The sequence below is a fragment of the Platalea leucorodia genome, assembly GCF_965183815.1.
Source record: "Platalea leucorodia genome assembly, chromosome: 4".
Classification (NCBI taxonomy): domain Eukaryota; kingdom Metazoa; phylum Chordata; class Aves; order Pelecaniformes; family Threskiornithidae; genus Platalea; species Platalea leucorodia.
Window position 1 is genome coordinate 38,760,306 of NC_138826.1, and position 21,033 is coordinate 38,781,338.

Below are 21,033 nucleotides of genomic sequence, written 5' to 3' on the forward strand. Positions count from 1 at the left end.
CCTCGCTTGTAGGTAAGGTGGCTCCTTTCTACCTTGCAACCCCCCAATAAGAGAGAGCACGGCTCTCATGGCACATCCACTCTCTGCTCCTCTAACCTGAGCACATTATGCACAGGAAAGAGTTATTTTCCCCATATCCTGACCAGGGTCGCTCATTTTCTTTCCATACCTGTGCTCTCTGCCCCTTCTCACCTCTCCAAGGTGGGAAGCAGGGTCTGGGGGTTTCCTAGGAGGATGGGACAAGGTATGGCCCCATGCACAATGCAAAAGGGCTTGACCCTGTGACTCAGGAGGTTTCTGAGCTCTTTTTGTCATGCTGCAATGCATTGTTGGAACCCTCCATAAGACATACTTAGGGTCATGGTAGGGGCTCCATGTACCCCTGATTCCTCCTTGCTGTTCTTCCATTTTCCCTCTCCCTAGCCCCAAACCAGTAGGTTTCTTGCCACCAGTGTGGGGAACCTTTGGAGAACCTGGGATTTAGTAGTCAGTTTGAGCCAGTGTCCACAAAGCATCACAATTTAAATGTTCACAAATGAGGACATGCCCATGAGTTGAATTTATGGCCTCAAAGCTTGGCCAGTCACTTATGAGAAGTCTTTAACTGTCATTCTTTACAATCAGATGCCTTTAGGAATGCTGCTTTTAAAAGCAATTTTATCCTCAAGAACTTAGTAACATCTAGTGTTTGGCCTCAGGGGGGAGGAATCTATGGCAATTTTTCTAGATGCACAGTGTTAATTTATTAGGTCCCCTTGGGTGACTTTTTATGTTTGCCTCCCAGGCAAGTTAACTAGACAAGTGCTGCAGACAGGGATATCCCTTCAGACCATGACCTCCACTGGCTGAGTAAAGCTACAGAAATATGTGATGGTGAAAATAATGCTATGATCAGACTAATGCTTAGCGCTGCCATGAACATACACCGCTCTACTGCGCGTAGCAGAAGGGCGATTCTGGGAGGGATTGCGGTAGGCTGCCGCCCACGGAGCCAAGTTAGCCGAACAGCATACAGATTTCCAAATATGTGTTCTAGTGAAAGCAGAGCTACATATAGATGTGGGGTTTGCTGCTGTTCAATAATTGAACACGTCAAATATCAGCATTTCTGACAATGCCTTACATATTTCTAGTCTAAAGATGGAAGCTAAAGGTTGCTGCAAGAGTAGGACTTTCAGCTGTTACACCATTACCTCTTGTCTCTTCTACCACCATTATTTTTTTTTTTAATATCTTGCAAAGTCCACGTTTCTGGAATTAACTTGCTAGAAAGGACAAGCTGCATTATAATGCGATACAAAAGCAATACCTGGGCCTCTCAAAATGCCTAAGGCTTTGCAATAGGCAGCAGTAAATATCAAGTCACTGTAACGTTTTGTCTTGCTGTTTCTCTGTCAAACTCTAAATAGGCTGTAATAGTTTATAAATAGACTGCACATGAAATGTAACTTTTTATAAAAGTAGTTTGTTTTCTTACAGTTCTGTGACCTCTCATATGACTGTGTAGTGCTAGTGATGGAGAAGTTGAAATTATGAATTTTAGCTGTAGTGAATTTGAGCTGTCCAATCAAGTCCAGCAGGAAGAAGAATGCAAATGATGTAAAGCAAAGTAGATCCTGATTTTTTTAAAATATAATCTGTGATATTTTAGTAATGTGGGTAACAGCTTATTCATTTTAAGTGTGATTTATGTGCATATATATGTGTATACAGAAAGTATATAATACATTATATACTGCATAACAGTTCTGTTGATCACTGCAGACTGTTGCACAGGAAGGTGAAATGAGGACAAACTTGCCTGCAGCTCGCTGGCAGTACCTCTCCTGATGGGACTGTACCACGTCCTGCCAGCTCTCTGCTGCTGAGCTGTTCATTGTCTGGAGATGCTATTATCATCGCTGGTGTTTTTCCCCATCACTCCCAAATCTTCTCCTGTGGCCAAAGAGGAAGTAACGTGGATGGTAGCCTAGCTTGAGACAGCCAAGCCCTCCTTTCCTTTCTCTGGTTAAATAGGCTGGGATGTTTTTTCTCTTTCCATTTCTGGGAAACCCATTAAAGCCTGTCCCTCTGCTTTCCCCAGCTGCGTTTCCGATGATTCGGTGAAACAGTACACGTCAAAGGACCATCTTGCCAAGCATTTCCAGGTTCCTGTGTTCAAGTTTGTGGGCAAAGACAACAAGGTAAGCTCAAAACCCATCTCTTAGATATTGCATCAGCCTTGATCTGACTGAAAACTCCCAGCACAAAGCTGGCTGTACTAGAGGGCAAAGGGGAGGAATGTCTGGCCCAAGGCAGATGCTGCTGTGTCTGTTCCAGCAGTTGTGGCTTTCAGGAGCCTGACACAGGTACTTTAGGAGAGAGTGATGAAAACAACTAAAATTAAATAAAATATGAGGGACAATTGTGGAACATCAGCACCATAGCAGGTTAAAATCATTGTTGTTTCCAGGGTAGTCTTAGTGGACCCTTGCCTGCTGGGTGAGAAAAGTGTTCCCAGTCACCAAACAGAAACCCAGGGAGTTAGGCACATTATGCAGTGTCCTGTCTTTAAAAGAGGACAGTCTATAATTTTGAATCTCTTCAACCTTACATCTTCTCTAGCTCTTGTGAGTACAGATACCACGTTTCCAGATACAAGGCCACCATACTGCTTAATTCAATGTGGAACAAGGCCATCCAGGCTGGTGGCACTCTGGGGCAGAAGCTTTGTAGAGGGAGGACAGTTGAAGGATAATGCCATTTTCCTAATGCAAATAGCTTTCCTTTTCTGTGCTAGAAGAAATCAGGTCCTTCAGTCACTGTTGTTATGCTCAGCCAATGCTGCTTGCTCCAAAAGGCATAAAGTTGCCTCTCCAGCTCCTGGAAAGCCTCAGTAGGGTTAAAATGGATGAAATCTTTCAGAATTCAGAAATTTCACTTGGCTGTCTGCCACTGCTGCCTCCAACCTGCATCCTCCTGGCCTGTGCAATGGATTTTGCTTCAAATCTCACCATTGACCAAACATTCACAAATATTTGCTTCCCTGATTGCTGCTCACAGGGAACTTGCTTACTCTCCTTGTCATTTAAACAGCAGGGAGCAGCAATCCTGTCACTGTCTGCCTTTACTGTGCAGAAAGACAAGGCAGCTGTCTCCCTGCCCTTTGTGTTCTCCTTCTCCCCTCAGCTACCAGTCTTAGCCCTTCATAAACCTGCATTTTCCTCCTTTGCCTCTCAGTCTCCTAGCTTTATGTTTTCTCAGCTCATGTCAAATTCTCTTGCACGTTTCTATCAGTCCGTTTCCTTGTGAGGCTTCATGCGTTCTTGGCCTGCTTCCTACCATGCAGCTCTTATCAGTCCATGCGAGCTCTGCCGAGCTTATTCCTGGCATTTTCCTCCCTTCCTCTGGAGGATCATTTCACGCCTTCATATTCCCTCTAGCCCTTGGCTAACAGACAGACGTCATGCTCCGAGATCTGAGCCGAGTGCTCTGGAAAACGTGCCCTTTCCTGGGCACATAAGAAAACAGATGGAGCAGCCAGTTTGGCTGTGGATGGCAATGGTGGATAAGGACCTTGTTGATGCGGGGACAGAAATGGCTGTACTATGGGAATCGTGTCACTCATGCTCTCTGAGCGCTGGCAGCGCTGCCAGTCTGATTCCCAGAGCTGCATGTTGACTTGGCCTGCTGTCTCGCCACCCTCCAGGAGGTGTTCTTGCACTGCCGCATCCTCGTGTGCGGGGCGCTGGACGAGAGCTCTCGCTGCGCCCAGGGCTGCCGGAGACGGGTGCGCAGGTCGGCTGCGACGGAGAACGAGGAGGAGGAGGAGGAATCTGGTCACGTGGCAAACCACATCCTGACAGGCGGCCCCATCAGAATCGACTTTGATGACTAACACCCACCCACTGGAGCACCATCTCTGCCTGACACCAACCTTCCTTATCAATGCCTTCTTTCATGGTGGTTTGAGAAACGAGGTGTTTGGTAAAGCCCTACTTGAACCTCGGGACTTGTTTCCCTAACTGCGTGATGATTATTTGTGAAGTATGTTGGGCACACGAGGCAGCCCTCTGAGTGCAACCCAGACTGCAGAACAGTTTGGTTTTTTACCTGCATTTCTTCCCAACAGCCCTTCGGTTGAAGGCACCCTATTTCTTTACAGGCCTGAAGTGTTACCCGACTTTGTCTTTCCCTACATCCGCCTGCAGGCTCCACAGGACTGTTCGTCCTTGACTAAACAAATGTTATTCAAGCCCTTCTTTCATCAGACAATACAAATAGTATCATAGCTGAACATGTTTGCTGTGCAGTTCTGTGAATGATGCTGAAGCTTTCGGATGTGCTGAGATTTTTGGATGACCGTTAATAAAAACATGTATAAAAATATATATCTCATAATGTGTAAGTTCCTTGGAGCTATAAAACAGTTGTCATTATAGGCAGCTAAAGCTCAGATCTATCGCAGGCACATTTAAATGTTATTTTTAAATAGTAGAAGGTATTTAATAAAACTTGATTTTTTTTTAGTGTCTTTTGATAATTGCATGCAGTTTAACAGTGCTTCCTCTTGTATTTAGTGTATCATTATTTTTCTTCCTCTTTTCTCCCCACCAAAAAATGTGGTGCCTTTCATAAGCGCTATAGCACCCTGATTTGTAAGAAAAAGACCATTAAACATCTATAAACACACACAGTCCCCACAAAGCGTGTTGCTACCAAGTCTTTGTTTGAAAGTTGAAATGCATTACCCTGGTCTAGAGAGGCTGTGATTCCTGACAAAGGGATTTGAGGAATGCACATTAAGTATTCATAGCAATCATATGTAATGTGGGTAGTTGTGGGGACAGGATTGTCCCCAGTGAGCCTGGTGACAGGAGATGTGGCAGCCTTGTTTGAGTGACTGTGTGCATTCACAGTCCCCTGGTGAGTGAGAGCTGGCTAGAGACACAATTACTGGTGATGGTGGCGGCATCGTACTTGTCAGGAATCCCTTTGGGCTGTCAAACTCCTTCCAAAGAAAATATAATGGATGATCAGCTCGGGCTCCTCTGGGCTTCATTCAGGAGCAGGAGCACTGTGTGGTGAAGGATTAGAAATGTGGGGTGAAAGGAAGGAGGCACAGCGAGCAGCGAAGGACAAAGTAGGAGAGGCAGGGCTGAGGGTGAGAGAGGAAGGATCCGGCTCCCAGTGCTGGCTGTGGCACCGCAGTGTGTTCGTGAGGTTTTCCGCAAGAAGTTTCACAGTGCGCAGCTCTATCCTGTGTGTTTGGAGGTGTGCTGGAAGCCCTCCCCAGTCTGCATTACCCATTTTCTACTTCGGTTGGAAGCAGCCAAATTGCTGCCAAGGCCAAAATTTGTTGCTGCTCTCAAATGGATGGGGAGTCCGCTTGAAGGGGCCATTTAGAAGGGAGTCACAAATCACCTCAGCAATATTCCATTTCACAGATTTATTTTTCTGGTGACTGAGATTCCAGTGAGGAATGGGCATTTGATGGGCTGGGAGTTTCATGATTTTTCTAAATGGCTTCATGGCTGCTTTTCCAATTTGGGAATGTGTGTGTGTGTGCGTGTTTAGGTTAGAATAACTGAAAATGTTTCTGTGATGATAAGTGGGTATAAGTGGAAAGACACTTTTCACGTGTTATCTAACCATATGTGAAAGAAAAAGAAATGAAAAAGCTTCCTTCTTGCATTGCCGTGTGTCTTCTGCTGATTCATGTCTGCATTAGGACCACACGGGTAATTTCCCGCTGTCACTTCTTTGTTCAGGCAGTCCCTGCTAAATATACTTGTTTTGATAAAACAAGAGCTGGGAAATTAAATTAATTAGCTGTTGCCTTCTGGAGAGGCAACTGGTGTTTTTTGTTTGTATGAAAGGGCCATGGGGGAGTGGTGGAGGGAGAGGTTCATTTCCTGGCTTACTTCAGTTATCATGCATGTTATTTGGGTTTTTTCCTGACAAATTCATACGAAGCAGCCTTTCTGCTCTGAAGCTTTTTAGTTAAATAATCTGTAAGAGTAATGAGGAGGCAACACTTGTTTGTGTGGCCATGTGAATGGAGCAGTCTGGGAAGGCGTTTAGTTTGCTCTGCAAGCGGGATAGTAGGTCTACTATCCACCACTGCCCTGTGGCCTTTCGTCCTCTGATGTGGAGGGGATGCCTCCTAGGCACAAACAAAACCACTTTTCAAAGTCTTTTAGCTCTCCCCAGTTTACCTCTTGCTTCCACCTCTCGTCTTCGTCAGCATTACAGCCTGGACATGAAATCAAAGGCTAAACTCATTTGAGAGCCAAGGGATTTGTTTGTTTCTTTAATTTAATCTGCCGTGCCACAGAGCAAAATGCACTGCACAAGCAGGCAGCGCGTGTGCCAGAAGGCACCGTACCCGACCAGTGCTCCCAAGGGTCCAACCAGCACTGCAACCGCAGTTCAAAGTCTGAGCTGCATCAGTGCCGTCCGACGTGCGTGGTTGGTGTGCTGGCTGATGCCACCTCGTTCTCTCTTAGGATGTAAGGAGAAAGTCTGAACACTGGATATCCAGGAGTAAACCCCTATTACCTGCCATCCCAGTTCCTGCTTTTACGACCTCAGGGGAAACACAGAGGTTGCTGTTTGAGGAACCATTACGAGGAGAGGGCACGCTGGCCGAATGAGTTGAACGTCAGCAAGAGTTGTAACTAATCCCGCCAATACACAAAGTCAACAGGAAGCCATCGGGTGAGCACAGTGTCTTCTACCTGTTCAGAGCAGGCTGGAAGCGAAGATGGCCCAAGGTTTGTGCGTTGACCTGGAGAGTCCCGTGATCAGCTGCTTCAGTGGCTGTACACCACTGAGTAGCAGGAGCGGCGCAGAGGGGAAGTGATTTTTAGTTTGGCTGCAGAAGCTTTACTGTAGTTCATGCACTGGTTTTCTCCTACCCAGGATTATCTGGTGGTTTTTTTGAGTCACTGCCACCGCTTGAAGGTTCAAAAGTTTCTTTGTAGAGCTGCTCATGGGATTTTTCAGATTACCACGGCTTAACTTTGTAGTGAAAAATGCACTTATTCAGTAGCTGCCCTGTGTGCAGCCATCTGTAGTGTTTTGGGATGAATGGTGGTCTGAAAGCATGAAGAAATTATGATTTATATTAGTGGTGTCTCCAAAGTGTCAGTGTGTGGATAGAGAGATTTTGTTCAATTTCTCCAGTGTATATCATCATCTGTCAGCGGTTACTTGTCCTGGCTTTTATCTGATATCGCTTGAACTATAAAATGCTTTAAGACATTTGCCAGCCAGTCAGCTATCAAGCGTAGAAAAGATAGATTTTTTTTTTTTTTTAATTATGTCATTTAATCATAAGAGTATGCTCACATTTAAAGCAACCATTTCACCAATAAAATACAAAGTTTGGGAAGTGTCTGGAACGAGGAACATTTCCTTCCCATCCCTAGCCAAAAATAAGTGTTTCTTAGATGGATAATCAGATTGGTTGTCTAGCGTCACGCTCTGATAGCCACACACTGCGATGAACCTTGGCAATGTGGTATTTACTCTGCAGTGGCATTAGCACAGCTAGGAGAGGATGTCATTGCATCTGACCAGTGTAAATTAAGGTCCCCTTTAATGGAAACCATCCCAGTACCCCTCATGTGGTCACTTCTGTTTTCCTGGTCTTCATACCAGTGGGCTCTTGTTGTTTCAGTCTATCTGGGACCAGATGAATGTCTTATTGCTGTTCACTGTAAAGCAAAGATGACTGGCAAGAACAGGAATATGGGGCTTAAATAATTTACAGCTCCATGCATGCATTTGAATACAAACTAGAAGAAAAGTAACTAAGACAGACTCTTTCCATTCTTGTTAAATCACTCTTCTGTAGCCTTAACTTTTCTGTGGCAGATGGAAGAACATAACCATAAATATGTTTGCAGAAGACGCTGAAGTATTTATGTGGCATGGCACGAGCATCCAGTAGCAACTTCCTTTCAACAAGAAACACAGATGAAAGCTGTCTGCAAATGTTATATGTAGATGAAATTCCATATACTACTTTAAATTCTAATTTTGCATGCAATAAAAGCTCCTGATAGCAGACGGCAGTATTAACTATGTTTTAGAAGGAATGCCATCTGGGGCCGCTGATCGCTCCTCAGCTGGCAGTGTCTCTGTCCCACAGAGGCAGCATGTAAGCCCTGCCACCTGACAGGTAAGCCTCCAGGATTTTGACTATCTCATCCAAGGCAACTGTGAGCCTCCCGTTTCCCTCATGCAAAAGATGGAGGTGGATATCCCTTGCGTAAAAAGGGATCCTAAGGGAAAAGCTTTGTTAAATGATATAGGAGGAAAATAATTAAATAGACCTGGATTACACTGCCAAAAAAAAAAAAAAAAAAGCAGCTTCCTCTCATGAGACTGTGGGAGAGTGCTGTGATTTCACATCTCTGGCGTGAGGGGCTTTGGTCCCCTTCTGCCCAAATATGAATTGTGCCTGTATCACAAACGCTTAAAGTCCTTCTCATGCTTACCAAATCCCTGGATGTTTTAAATCGTTTTAGGATCCTCCAAGTATTTAAATAAGCAGGGTCGTCAGGGTGTGTAATGATAGGATGGAAAATGTCAGGGATGGGTGTGAGCAACATACTGAAAGCAAATTACCCCTCTTCTTCAGTCTGTCGCCAGTGGTGGAAAAATGTAAATAGCGTGTCCGTGGACTGGGATTTTCAGGGGTTGCAGAAACTTAACCTTGCACTGCAAATTAGAGAGTTAAGGGGGAGCTAATACTCGTGTGTCTAAGGCAAACAAACAAGTGAAGTCCCTTGTTTATAACCAGTGCTGCATCCTGCTTGCCTCTCCTGATGAGTCTGTAGAGAAAATTGGCATCGGATCATTCAGGCTGATGGACTTGGAAAGGGGTAGGGCTGTTGAACTGCATCTGTGGTGGACAGCAGTCATCACTGCCATATATCCACAGGCTGTCTCCCCTTTCGCCGCCCTCTGCCCAAAAGCTGTAGTTGGTGTGTATTGCTTGGCCCAGGTTCCCCCGTCCTGTGCTGGGCCAGAGGGCTGATAGAAATCACCGCGCTGAAATGCTGTATCAGAGAGGGGACGCTTGGCAGCAGGCTCGTGGAGGCCGGGCATCTTCTCTTCCTCACAATTCGTCTCGTTCTTCCTCGTTGCAAATGCAGGCACTCCTTTGGCTGTTCATGAAGGGCCGGCAACCCAGGGTCCAGACGGTGTTGAACACTGCGTCTGCGACGGATTCACAAGCTGTGGAGAAGGAAAAGATCAGGCAGGTAAGTAATAAGTTGGAAGCACCCTAGCCTGAGGCCTGCACTGAGTTGTGTGGTATTGCAGTTGGAAGCGTGGGCTGTCTTTTTCTCTCTGGGTATTGCGTTTTTATAAATCCAGAGGTTCCCTTCTGCGGAACTAGGGGCTGTTTTCTCCCTTGGATGGCACCAGTCTGCACTAACAACTTTCCCCCCTAACCCCTCTTGTTTCTTGCCTCTCTCAGGCTTTTCTGGTTGATGGATCATTTGGGGCACTGTAAATAGCACTGTTTACTAAGTAGATTTCCCAGAAGACATCTACAGCACTGTCCTGGCTCCCTCTCCCCACAGTTGCCTACAACCACTACTAACCAACCTTTTCTGCTTTTTGGGAGTTACAAAGCCAGCTGCCAGCCAGCATAAAAAAATTCTGTTGTGGTTGCAGCAGCAGAGCAGTTAATACAGTCTGTCTGACTCCTGGTTTCTCCTCTTCCCAAAAAACAAGCCCAAAACTGCTTGTCAATAAATAAATAAATAGGTTAATACCAGGTCTTAGTGTTTACTCACTGGCACTAACATTGATTGCTTGTATGCATAACAGATTTGGGAAGGCCCTGCCTTTGGGACTGTCTCCTCCTGTCTCAGTCTCTCCGATCACCTCGTTCTGCTCCTGCTGCCTTAGGAGTCTGCTCGGCTGGCAGGTGTTGGAGAGGCTGTAGTGAATCAGTGGGAGAATCGGGGCTTTGGTTAACCGGTACTGCTGCAGCTGGGGTGTTTGTGCCCACGTGAAGGGAGTGCAGCTGCTCTTCCCCTGCCTGCCTTCTCTGAACTCCCAGGGGACTCAATGGAAAGGACCCCAGATAAGAGCTGGGATGGCAGTGGAGGAGGAGGATTGTGTGACAGGAGCTGCTCAGAGCAGCCCTGAGGACAGGGAGCGGCAGGTATAGAGCACAAGGCACAAGGAGGCAGAGCAAGGGGAGGAAGGATGGCTCAGAGGTTCCTTAGTGTTAGCAACACTTGTGCCTCCTGCAGGAACCAAGTCAGAGATGCTGAGAAGTCTAGTCCTACTTGACTATAGGCAGAAGTGGCTTGGCTCAGCCAAGGATCGTGGGCTCTGCTCCACCTTAACTCCCTAGGATCTGTCTGTTGGCTTCACTGCTGCAGGCAGAAAGGGGAGTGATCTGAAAAACTGGCAGGGAAAAATCTGAAGAGATAGGAAGAGGTTGGCTGCACAAGGACCTGTAGGTAAAGGTGACCACAAAAGATTGGCTGTACTTGGCCTGTGGCACTTATATCTCAGTCCACATCTCTGTTTTCTCTTGCTGGCCTGGACACTCTTTCCAAAGATTTATCTGTGACAAGGTAGAAAGCCATCTGCACTAGTACTGGTATCATGCAGACTTGCCCGTGTGTCCTAATCAGGCCACACCTTTGAAAAACAAATGCATACTTAAATGTACCTTACCACAGGCCATCGGCAGCGGGGATGAAGCCAGAGGGCCTGGCTGCAGTTAGCTGGGAGAAACTCAGCAGCACCACGAGAGTTTTACTTGGCTTCGGGAGCGGGCTGCGCTCAAGGGCTCTGCCAGGTTTTCAGACCAGATCCCCTGTAAATAATCTTTAACTGTTTCAGTGTCACCTGCTGTTGGTAGGTCTTATCTCTGCCTGTCCTGCATTGCTGCCACACAGACCCTCTGCAAGAGATGGATACCTGCCTTACGGGGGATGGGGATGCTCTGAAATGGCCACAGGAGGAGCAGCCTGGGGGAGGCTTTCCTGCCACGGCTGACCTCTGGTAGTGGCGGGGTAGATGTTTCCCCCTCCTCGCACAGTGCAGAGGTACTCGATGTTGGCACGGAGGATCACGAGGCAGGCTTGGGCTACCACATGCGTAACCTTCACAGAGGTTACCAAATGCAGCCTTTACCAAAAAGCTCTTCTGAAACTTGCAGGCTGAGGCTTTTAAAAATCAGACAAAACCAGGGTGGCTCTTGAGCTGCTGACCCTTCACTAGAGCTTTGTTAGCACAAGGGCTTCTGAGGAATCCAGATCTTCCCTGCAATGGCTGAGCCACCACCCACGCTGTGGTGTGTCCCTGGTGCCATCGCCATCTCTTATCTGTGAACCAGATCCCAGAGGGCCTCTGTCCTTGGCTCTCCCAGTTTGTTGGCCCTTGGCCACATACAGGTTTCAGTGTGCGGCTTACTGGCTCTGGAAGGCTTTTTGACCTCCCGTGAAGGTGTTTGAACTGTCAGGGAGGGCATGCAAGGAAGGAATTGCTTCTAGGGGGTTTTTGTTCATTTGGGGTTTTTTTGGTTTTTTTTGGTTTTTTTTTCCCTTCTTTCCAGATGTGTTTTGTAATGTTTTCCAAATGTAAATAATTTTAGGTGTCCAATCTTGGGACAGAAGTGTGCGTGTGTGTGCAGATCTCAGAACCGTGTGTTCTCACCTAGCTCTGACCCATCTGTGACAAGCACAGGACAGATGTGCTGCTCCCTACCGCAGAGTTTTGTTTCTTTTGGCAAGGAAAGGGCTCCCTGCCCACACTCTCCCCTCCCTGCTGTCGCTTGTTCCCTCTGCAGGGGATGTGAGCCGGGAAGCCTACCTTCCACCTTGGAGACGAACCCAAGGCTGCGCTTGAGGTCAGAGCAGATGGAGTGGAGGCACCAGCGGAACTTGGCATCGCAGCGGTATTTGTTGGCCCCGCAGGTGTCATAACAAATGTCCAGCTGATTACAGCACTTGGTCATGGCAGGGATGCCCAAATCTAGCTGGGGAAAGAGAAAAAAAAGTGTCTCTTGGCTGCCTCCTGGCCTCAGACTCAAACAGCTGCAACTGGATGAGGTTTTGCAGAGCCCACCTGGCTCCTTTTCCAGAAGCCACCCCCAATAACGGGCAGCAGGAGGGAAAACGTGCTTCTCCCTCATCACGTAAAGAAAGCGGCAACTGTAATGCAGGTCCAGTGCAGGACAGACCACGTTCTCTTCTCTCTTGTCTGTCATGGGGGATTAACTTCTGGTAGAGAGGTGGGGAACAGCCCATCCATGACCACTCGCTAGTTCTCGTTTGTCAGAGCTCGCTGTCCTGTCCTTGCTAGCAATGACAAAGGCCCCTTTTCTCTTTCCTCATTTTCCCACAACCTGACAAGTCCTGTTTCTTGGCCTAATAATTCTGCTGTAAGTGTTATTAATGCCTTATTTCTCACAGATGCGCTTATAAGGCCAAGGACAAATATAGCTTGGTCAGGGGAGTTCTGCTCGTTTGGGTGTAAACAGCAAGCTTAGCTAGTAACCGTGGGGGTGATGGGGCAGAAGGCCTGCCTCCTGGAGAGACTGGACTCATTACCTTGTTATGAATTCTTCCTCTTTTTGGCCTTCCTCATGTAATATTCAGGACATGAGCTTTTTCTTCATTGCGCTCAGTGCTCATGACTGCCTGCACGAGGAGGAGGTACCACAGAAATGCCCACAAGGTTTGCAATGAAATGTAGTTTAAGGAACCCCACCTGGAGCACTGCATCCAGCTCTGGGGCCCTCAGCACAGGAAGGACATGGACCTGTTGGAGCGGGTCCAGAGGAGGGCCACAAAAATGATCAGAGGGCTGGAGCGCCTCTGCTATGAGGAAAGGCTGAGAGAGTTGGGGTTGTTCAGCCTGGAGAAGAGAAGGCTCTGGGGACACCTTATTGCAGCCTTCCAGTACTTAAAGGGGGCCTATAAGAAAGATGGGGACAAACTTTTTAGCAGGGCCTGTTGTGATAGGACAAGGGGCAATGGTTTTAAACTAAAAGAGGGTAGATTCAGACTAGATATAAGGAAGACATTTTTTACAATGAGGGTGGTGAAACAGTGGAACGGGTTGCCCAGAGATGGTAGGTGCCCCATCCCTGGAAGCATTCAAGGACAGGCTGGATGGGGCTCTGAGCAACCTGGTCTAGTTGAAGATGTCCCTGCCCATTGCAGTGGGGATGAACTAGATGACCTTTAAAGGTCCCTTCCATCCCCAACTATTCTATTTCCATGATTCTATGAACTAATCTAATGTGAAAAATGGTCTGTAAAGGAACGGTTTTTCAGAGCAGGAATCTGCGTAATTGCAGCAGTAATGCATGAGCGAAATAGTAACTCCTGCTCTTATAGCCTCCTGGGAATGCTTTTCCTGGTGATTCCAATATGATTTCATTAATTGCCTTTAAAATAACAAGTGGGTGCAGAATTAAAGCCTGCAGGTTTATTTTAGTGCTTGGCAGAGGCAAAAGGCATGGGAGGGGACAAAGGGCCAGGTGTGGAGAATGCATTCAAGTATTGCTGTTTGCACATTATGCTATGTCACTGAGCTGCCCGGCATTGAACGTGTTCCCTGTCCTATCACAAGGGCACAGGAGTGATCAGGGCCTTGATAAAAATGTGTTTCTCCACACTGGTGCTCTGCTTGGCCAGGTAACCCCTTTTCTTCTTCTAGTGCTAACCTGCTCAGGAACATTTCTCTTTTGGTACCTACTGAGGCAACCAGAGCAACAGGCCAGTCCTTTGTAAATGTAACTCCTGTCTGTGTGATTCCTATTTCGCTGCCACCAGCAGTTGAGATCTTAATGCCTCCCTGACAGACAGTACGTTAGGCAGTGCTCAGACTGACATGTTTGCCTTGTTTGCCGTCGGCAGGCAGCCATGCCTTTTGGCAGTCCCAGGCAGGTAGCTTGTCCCCTAACTCCACATAAGTGATATTTACTCCCTTTTCCAGAGCTCCGGCTCGAGCTGTCAAGAGAAGCCATCGCACAGCCAGTGCATAGCACAGCGAAGCCTTTTCCCTCCCCAATATTATTAGCTGGTTACTGTGATTAGAGAATTGCATAATTTGGGAATGGTGAGTGTGGCAGTACATACACTTTCGGGTACCTTGAGCCCCAGAAAATAGGAGCTACAGCCGTTGGGTTCTTGGGGTTTGTAGTGAGGTCGTGGCATTGGAGCCTTCCCTGCGAAAGAAAGGAAAAACGTTAGGAAAGCAGATCTTACCAAGAGTAGCACCAAAAAGCAAGGAGTGTTGGGTAGCTCCCCTCTGGTCTGCATCCCCAAACATTTCATTCTGCTCCAGGAGATGCAGGGAGTGAAGGACAGGTACTAGAGCTGGCTGAGACACTGGCCCTGCTCTCAGATCAGTTCTGTCAAGGCTCTAGAGGCTGACTTAACTCATACCTCCTCTGGCACGGCCACTGGAGCACTGTGTTGGTGTGAACTAGGTCCCCAGCACTTTTCAAATGTTTAAACTGGTCTGAGTCCAGTCCCAAGGCCTGGGACTCTCCCCAGCTCTTACAAATGGGCAAGTCCCTCTTTGCAGCATGGGGTTTTGCAGCTGAGCAGCCCTCCGTGCTAGAGCTAGTGCCTCAGACCTCCCAAATCTCTTAGGAGCTTTTTCATGTGCTTCCTGAGAGCTCTGCACAGCTGGGATCACCCAGATGTGTTTTTAACTCCTCCAAGAAACTACTAGCTAAACTACTAACTTAGCAAGGGGATTTCTTTCTATCCTCAGTTCACTTTCAGAGTGTCAGTGAGCTGTGGATCTCTGCAAAATTGTGCTAGACCTTGCGTGCCCAATCTTACTCTGAGCAGGAGGTTGTCTTGGTCCGTTTTCTGCATGTGGTGATGCACTGCCACATTTTGCAAACAGTTGCTATCCCTTTATCTCTGCCTTCCCTTAGCATGCTTCTTAATATGCAGAGAGGAGCAAGAATTTCCTCCGTGAATGATTAGTTACCCAATGTAGAAAGAGTCCAGCAGACGGTCAGCTAACAGAAGCTTCAGCAGCAATTTAATCTGTTTTACTTTACTTTGAAGCCCTCCTGCCTGCCTGCCAGCCCATCCTGGGGCTTTGTGTATGGCTGACAGAGTGCTCTGGGTGTGCGGGGTGGGCACCCCAGGTTGGGGTGGAAACTGTCCATACGGAAAGGAGATCTGTCTGTTCCCTGCCCTGTCTCATCCTCTTTCTCTCATCCCTACCTCAACCCCCATCTCCATCTAACGTAACACCTCCTGTTCGGGGAGGACGAGTTGCCAGGCTGCTCCTGTGCCTTGACCCTGCTGTGCTAGGAGCTCATTTAAAGGTGGGAGAGGATTCTTCCCTGGAGAAGTCATGGAGACCGCCTCTCATGGCGTTGGGTTTCTCTGTATTGTCCCTTGATGTGTGTTCAGTGCTTGTTCTGTTTCTGTCCCAGCTGGGTTCATAAAAGGGAGATCTCAAGTGCAGAGTGAGGTGTTAAAATAAGACATTTGAACCCTGCTCTGGGAAAACTTCATAAGCTGTGTGAATGCTCCAACAAAAACATGTGTAAGTTGAGCCTTCTGTAAGTCCATCACCTCTAGGGTTAAGTTTCTGCTTCCCTGAGCACCACTAGAGAATTTATATAGACATAAAATAGATCTAATTTAGCCCTTCAGGCAGGGTTGGGTTCTTTTAAACTCTATTTCCACTGTTTTCTTCTTGTCAGCACTGATAATCATTTAAGATGCTTTTCCCCTTTTTTCTGTCAAGGTACCTAAAGTACCAGTGGTTAATATAGCCATAAATCTACTGTGTTCTTGAGAAGACATTACAGCCAAATGCTTCAAAAGGTCTTACGTAGGGATGTTGCCAGCACCTTCTAAATTAAAAATTGCCAGAGTGGTTTTGTTTGAACAACAGATTTGCAACAAATAAACAACAAACTGAAATCCTGTCCGGCTGTGAGACACCAATAGCCAATTTTCTCCAACCCTACAGAAACCCAGTGTGCACCAAGGATTTAGCTGTCTGCAAGCCAAGATAAAGCTCTTTACTTGACATTACCACCAGGTGATGGCATTTGTGTGGGAAGGTATTTCTCAGTACAGTAGTTACTACTGCATTTCTACCTTTTTGGCCCCTTTTGAATAGATCAGATCTGCTTCATGCTCCAGATGTAATTTTCTAGTGCAGAAAGCGTTGTTATTTTGAGCAGGTAGAGCTGAGTTAAGAGTAGACAAAGAGCATACATCAGTTGGTTGCAGCACACCATCATTATAGGATTATCTTCACACCAAAACATAACTTAAACCCATTGAGGTATGCTGATGCAAGGTCATTTCTGAGTTCATGACACATTGTGCATTACACTATTTTGGTGGTTTTGCTATAGAGAGAAGGAATTCTGTCTATATATGGCTGAACCCATAACCCAAGGCTCCCAAGCAATATAATGAGAGGAGGGCTGCACCCAGGTCTCAGTGCAGCTCACAGCCTAGTTGCTCTTTTGGAAGCGTCTGAGAATCAGGACTCAGAATTCAAATGTTCCTGAACTGAGGTAGGAGGCAGAGGAAAGTTCAAAATCCAAGGTGGATTTTGCAGAATGAGGTCAAATTTTAACGACTTGCTTGTAATACTGTTGATAAGTTATGTTCCTGCAGCACATTGTCAATTAATGGGATAAGGTGGCAAGTGAGAGTAGGAGTGAGACTGGGGATATGGAGATAACTGACTTTCCAGAGAAAACTTTCCATTAAGCTGAAGTAGCAGCTATTATAACGTCTTAGAAAGTTGTCCTGAGGAAAAAAAATCTCACATGAGAATTTTGGTGATCAACAAAACATCGAACTGCCTTCAAGATACACCCTTGTAGGAAACCTCCCCCCCTCTGAAAAACAAAGCTTAATCATTTCTAAAGTGCACCTTTGTGAACTCTTTCTCAGCTAGATAAAGTCCAAGACACCACAGTTAACCTCCCTCCTACGTCTTGTTTTCTAGCTAACAGGAAAACAAAAGCAAAGCAGAAATAATAGGCGTTCCTGACTCTACGTGAGCATAGGCTCAGTGCTCTTGTTATCATTTATTGCTTGCCCATCCTTATAGGCACGTCTGTGACGGGGAGGGGACTTGGTGGGTCACACTGGCTGTTTTTCTAGCTGTGCTTCACCAGGGGCCTGTTGTGGTCTGTCTGCTTGCTGCCGGGCATCACTGGGGAGAGATACCAGAAGGCAGCTGCAAGCACAGCAGGACCTGCCCAGCAGCACGCTGAAGAGCGATGCTGCTATGTAGAAGCACAGCATTGCTGAGGAAGCCTGTTCTTTGGAAGGAGATGTACCTCAGGGCACTGCCTTGTTGGCACGGCCTTAGAGGAGAACTGAAGTTGAGTTTCTAATGGGAAGCGAGTTTCCCTGATGCATTTTAATATCTCCAGGCTGTTGTAGCTATGCCAAGAGACTGGAAAACAGCCAACTGGCTAGAGCAGCTGCTGGCAAGGCAGGAGGTCTCAGACACTGCAGCACTGGTACACTGGCAAGGGGAAGCGAATGTATTTCTGGGTGAATAGATGGTCTTGGGGCTCCTTGCTGTTTTGAGTGGTCCATTGTTATTTCCCTGCCTCAGGCAAGCAGACTTTGGACAGATGTTGCCCATACTTACCACAGCCTTTTAGCGCTGTGTTGGAGAGCCTGACTTTGAAGGCTCTATTCCCACAGGCTGGATGTGCCTCCTCATCTTAAGCCCCTCAGGACCAAATTCTGGGCAAAACATTGAAGTCCTGCCTGGCCATGCAGCTGAAGGAAGCTATCAAGGGACTTACTCCCAGTTCAGGCTGTTTTCCCCCCTGAGATGCCCAGAGAGACTTTGTAAGGAGGAGGAGATATTTGCCAGCAAATGCAAGTGTAACCCTAATGCCCTGATTTAATGGAGGAATCCATCAAGTTGTTTGTTTTCAGACCTCACTAGCTGCTGAAAAATCAGGAGAGGAGTCTTACAGCCAGAACAGCCAAGTGCTTCGTGCTCAGCTGAAGACGGATGTGGCAATCACAGGTGAGTCCTGACCTTTATCGTGGCAAAATAAGCTATTATCGGTGTCTCTTGGCTGAAATGAAAGAAAGTAGAAGGCATAATAATTTTCGCTTTGTGCCTGGGGAAAAAGCAATCAGGCCCTGATTCAGCAGCAAGATGATAAAGGTGGTTTGTGTTCATTCTTCTGGGCCCAGACACTTGGTCTCCCTGGTTTAGGATTGTCTCTGCATCCCCTCCACTTGCAGTTTGCAATGTCCGTGCTAGCGCCAGAACGGACAAATGGTCCTGGAAGGGTCCAGCGAGACCCTTGGAGGCACGCAGGCAGCGTTTCAATAGTTTCCTCCTTCAGCCAGTGATTAATGAGTTGTTCAGCAGAGGACGAGAACAGGGCTAACAACGTGCTTGTTTGTTTTCCTTTCTAGGTAAAGCATTTCTGCAGTAAGACGCAGGATGCTCTCAGGGAGCAGGCAGGCATTTGCTCTGCTCTGTGGAGATGCTCTTCCCCCTGCCCAGAGTGCAGGGCCAGGACAGCGGGGACAGGGGCAGAGAGCCCCAGCCTTGGGATGTGCCCGAGAGCGACGACTTCTCCAGGACTTGGTGAGTCCCGAGACTCTCTGAAACGAGCTCTGAATATCAGCCTTCCCAAACCTCGCCTCAGGCACACTGCAGTACCAGCCACGTTATGCCCACTACCAGGGTTTTCAGTCCCTACGTTAAGAAGGGCAAGTCCCTTTCTGCTCTGAATTTGGAGCATGGTGCGGACCTAAAGAGGTTGTCACACACGGCATGGGGCTGCCGCAGTGTGGGCCTGGGGACGGGCTGCCTGATGGGCAAATGGCCTCATCCTGCATGCTGGGGCGATGCCGTGGCGTGCGTGGGGGTCTCCTCCTCCAGGCGCTGCGCCCGCGGGGCGCAGGCTGCCACCAATGGGCCCCACAGAGCAGCCGTGGTGCTCCTGCGCTGCTGCGGAGAGGCAGCCCTGGCCGGGGAGTGCCACAGGGCCCCGGGCTGAGGCACCAAAGCTGCAGGGCTGAGGAACCAGGGCCGCTGCGGGGCTGAGGTGCCTGGCTGCCAGCAGGACCGTGGGGCTGAGGTGCCTGGCTTGCCACTCCCTGTTGGCTGTTAGCATGAGGCCTGGGGAGCAGAGCTGGCAGGAGCGGGAGGACAGATATAGACACATTATTTAAAAATGAAACAAAACAAAAAAAAGCCCAATAACTTTAAGGCTGATTTTAAACTCTCCTTGTAGCCCCCGTTTTGGCTAAGGCTGGCCCATCTGCCCTCTCGCCCTGACAGGGAGCTCGGGTCCCAGCCCTGCAGCATCTGTTTCTCCCCGCAGCCTTGCCGCTGGCCTGGGAGGGGCGGGAGGTGCTTCCCTCTGGCTGCATCTGTGGGGGAGCATTACAGACAGCCCTGCGCAGGCTGGGGAGGCGCAGCGTGCAGCCCGCGTTCTGGAAGAGATGGGACGCATACAGACTGAAACTGAGTCGGTGGGATCTCTCCAAAGCGTGGAGTCTGTGTCTGTGAAAACCAATGCTCAGGGAAGGACGGGGCTAAAGTCGCCTCTGTGCTCACAAGCATCTTGCCCCGGTGGTCACGAGGGATATGGGATGAAGCTGGGGGGAAAAGGGCTGACAGGCAGTTGTCATGGGCAGGCTAAGGTGACAGAGGACAGTTATTGCTGTGGGGACAGTTGTCACAGGCTGGGGAGAGGACACAGTCTGTAGGAAACCTCCTAGCTCTTCCCAAACAGGTTGTTTCAGCAGGTACCTGCTGACGGCTGGTGCTGCCTGTGCCTCCGCCTGCCCAGCACCCCACAGACCTGCAGCACAGGGGCCTGCCCCACTGCACCTCTGCGCGCCCAATCCTCTGCCCTGCCTGTGCTCCTGCCCTGCTCTCCCTGAGATGTCACCCCCTTTGTCCTGCCCCCAGGACAAACCAAACTCTTCCTTTTTGGTAAATCACTCTAAAGTCCAAGGCAAGTGGCAGCTGCCTGATTCCACCTTGAGTACTCAAGGTACTAAAGTACTAAAGGTACATGGTGACAGCAGGTCTGGTTTACCTCCCTGTTATCTCCCGTCCTCCAGCCCACATTATTAGCCAACTCTCAACTGCTGTATAATGACACTCTGAAGGTTGCTGAGATTAGGGCCGCGGGCAGTACTAACCACCCCTTCTGACTCAGGTCCGCATGGGCTGCTCATCCTCCCCTCCGGGGCCTCGCTGCCTGCCCTGGTCCTTCTCTCCAGGGCTCCAGGCAGCGGGGCAGCCTGGTTACCTACATGCCCTTCCTGGAAAACCTGTGTCCCCTCGTCCCCTTGCACACGGCACAGCGGCTTCAAGATCGGGCTGTTCTTGGTGAGAGGAAAGAATGAGGGTTCAGTGTCCCCGTGCTGGCAGTAGCAGAGAAGTTGTGACTCTCTGCAGTGACTTTTCTGTGCCGAGCATAGCAGGGGTCAGGTCGTGGATACGAGCTGGTTGTGGTCTTGGGAAAGGAGAGTGCTGCGAGCTTCCCCATGAGAGGGAAAGAGGGGAAAGGGCAAGGAGAGAGGAGCCAGCAGGAGTGAGGTTCACTTACCGTATCGACATCTGTACTGACAAACGCCATTTTTTCCCCCAAGCAGTTCCAAGAAGGAGTCAAAGTAGCTGTTAACCGTTTCAAAGCTGTCCCGGATGGCCCCGATGCCCCAGTCTGAATAGAATGACTCTGCTTGGGAAGCTTGGTGGACGGTGTTCTCCCGCGTTGTTTCCTCGGTGCATTGCCCTAAGCACAGGGTCAGGCACAGAACCACTGTCTCGAAAAGCAGCCGCATGCTGCAGTCCAGATCCAGGCCCCGGAGCCCTCCTCCAGGCAGACGTGCAGGCAGGGAGGAGTGGGAGCGAGCTGTTGTGCGTAGGAAGCAGGTAAGCACCCCTCTCCCCTGGACTTTAAACGCTGCCGAGGGAGCCGGCATGAGGTCACCACAGTCAGGGTGCAAAGTGCACTGTGGAGATTTGGACCAAGTTCGTCTCGCAGAGAAACACTGGGGT

At 48.5% G+C, this 21,033-nt stretch overlaps 2 protein-coding genes across 7 annotated transcripts in view; one reads left to right on the forward strand and one right to left on the reverse strand.

Annotated features, from left to right (window-relative positions):
* Window positions 1-4,352, forward strand: part of OIT3 (oncoprotein induced transcript 3) — a 31,927-nt gene extending 27,575 nt beyond the window's left edge. For 5 of the 6 annotated variants that reach the window (XM_082309805.1, XM_082309802.1, XM_082309804.1 and 2 more), the window contains 2 exons: window positions 2,084-2,183; window positions 3,689-4,352. In XM_082309805.1, the coding sequence (XP_082165931.1) occupies window positions 2,084-2,183; window positions 3,689-3,877 (289 nt within the window). In that variant the 3' untranslated portion in view covers window positions 3,878-4,352. Of the gene's footprint in view, window positions 1-2,083; window positions 2,184-3,422; window positions 3,543-3,688 lie in introns of those variants that run through there. The other variant, XM_082309801.1, reaches the window with a different exon arrangement.
* Window positions 4,353-9,109: 4,757 nt separating this feature from the next.
* Window positions 9,110-20,816, reverse strand: PLA2G12B (phospholipase A2 group XIIB; the record flags this gene model as incomplete). The annotated part of the gene is made up of 4 exons (XM_082311106.1): window positions 9,110-9,228; window positions 11,833-11,998; window positions 14,109-14,197; window positions 20,582-20,816. 4 exons carry the CDS (start codon window positions 20,814-20,816, stop codon window positions 9,110-9,112), a joined length of 609 nt encoding a protein of 202 aa, XP_082167232.1.
* Between the last annotated feature and the right edge of the window lie 217 nt (window positions 20,817-21,033).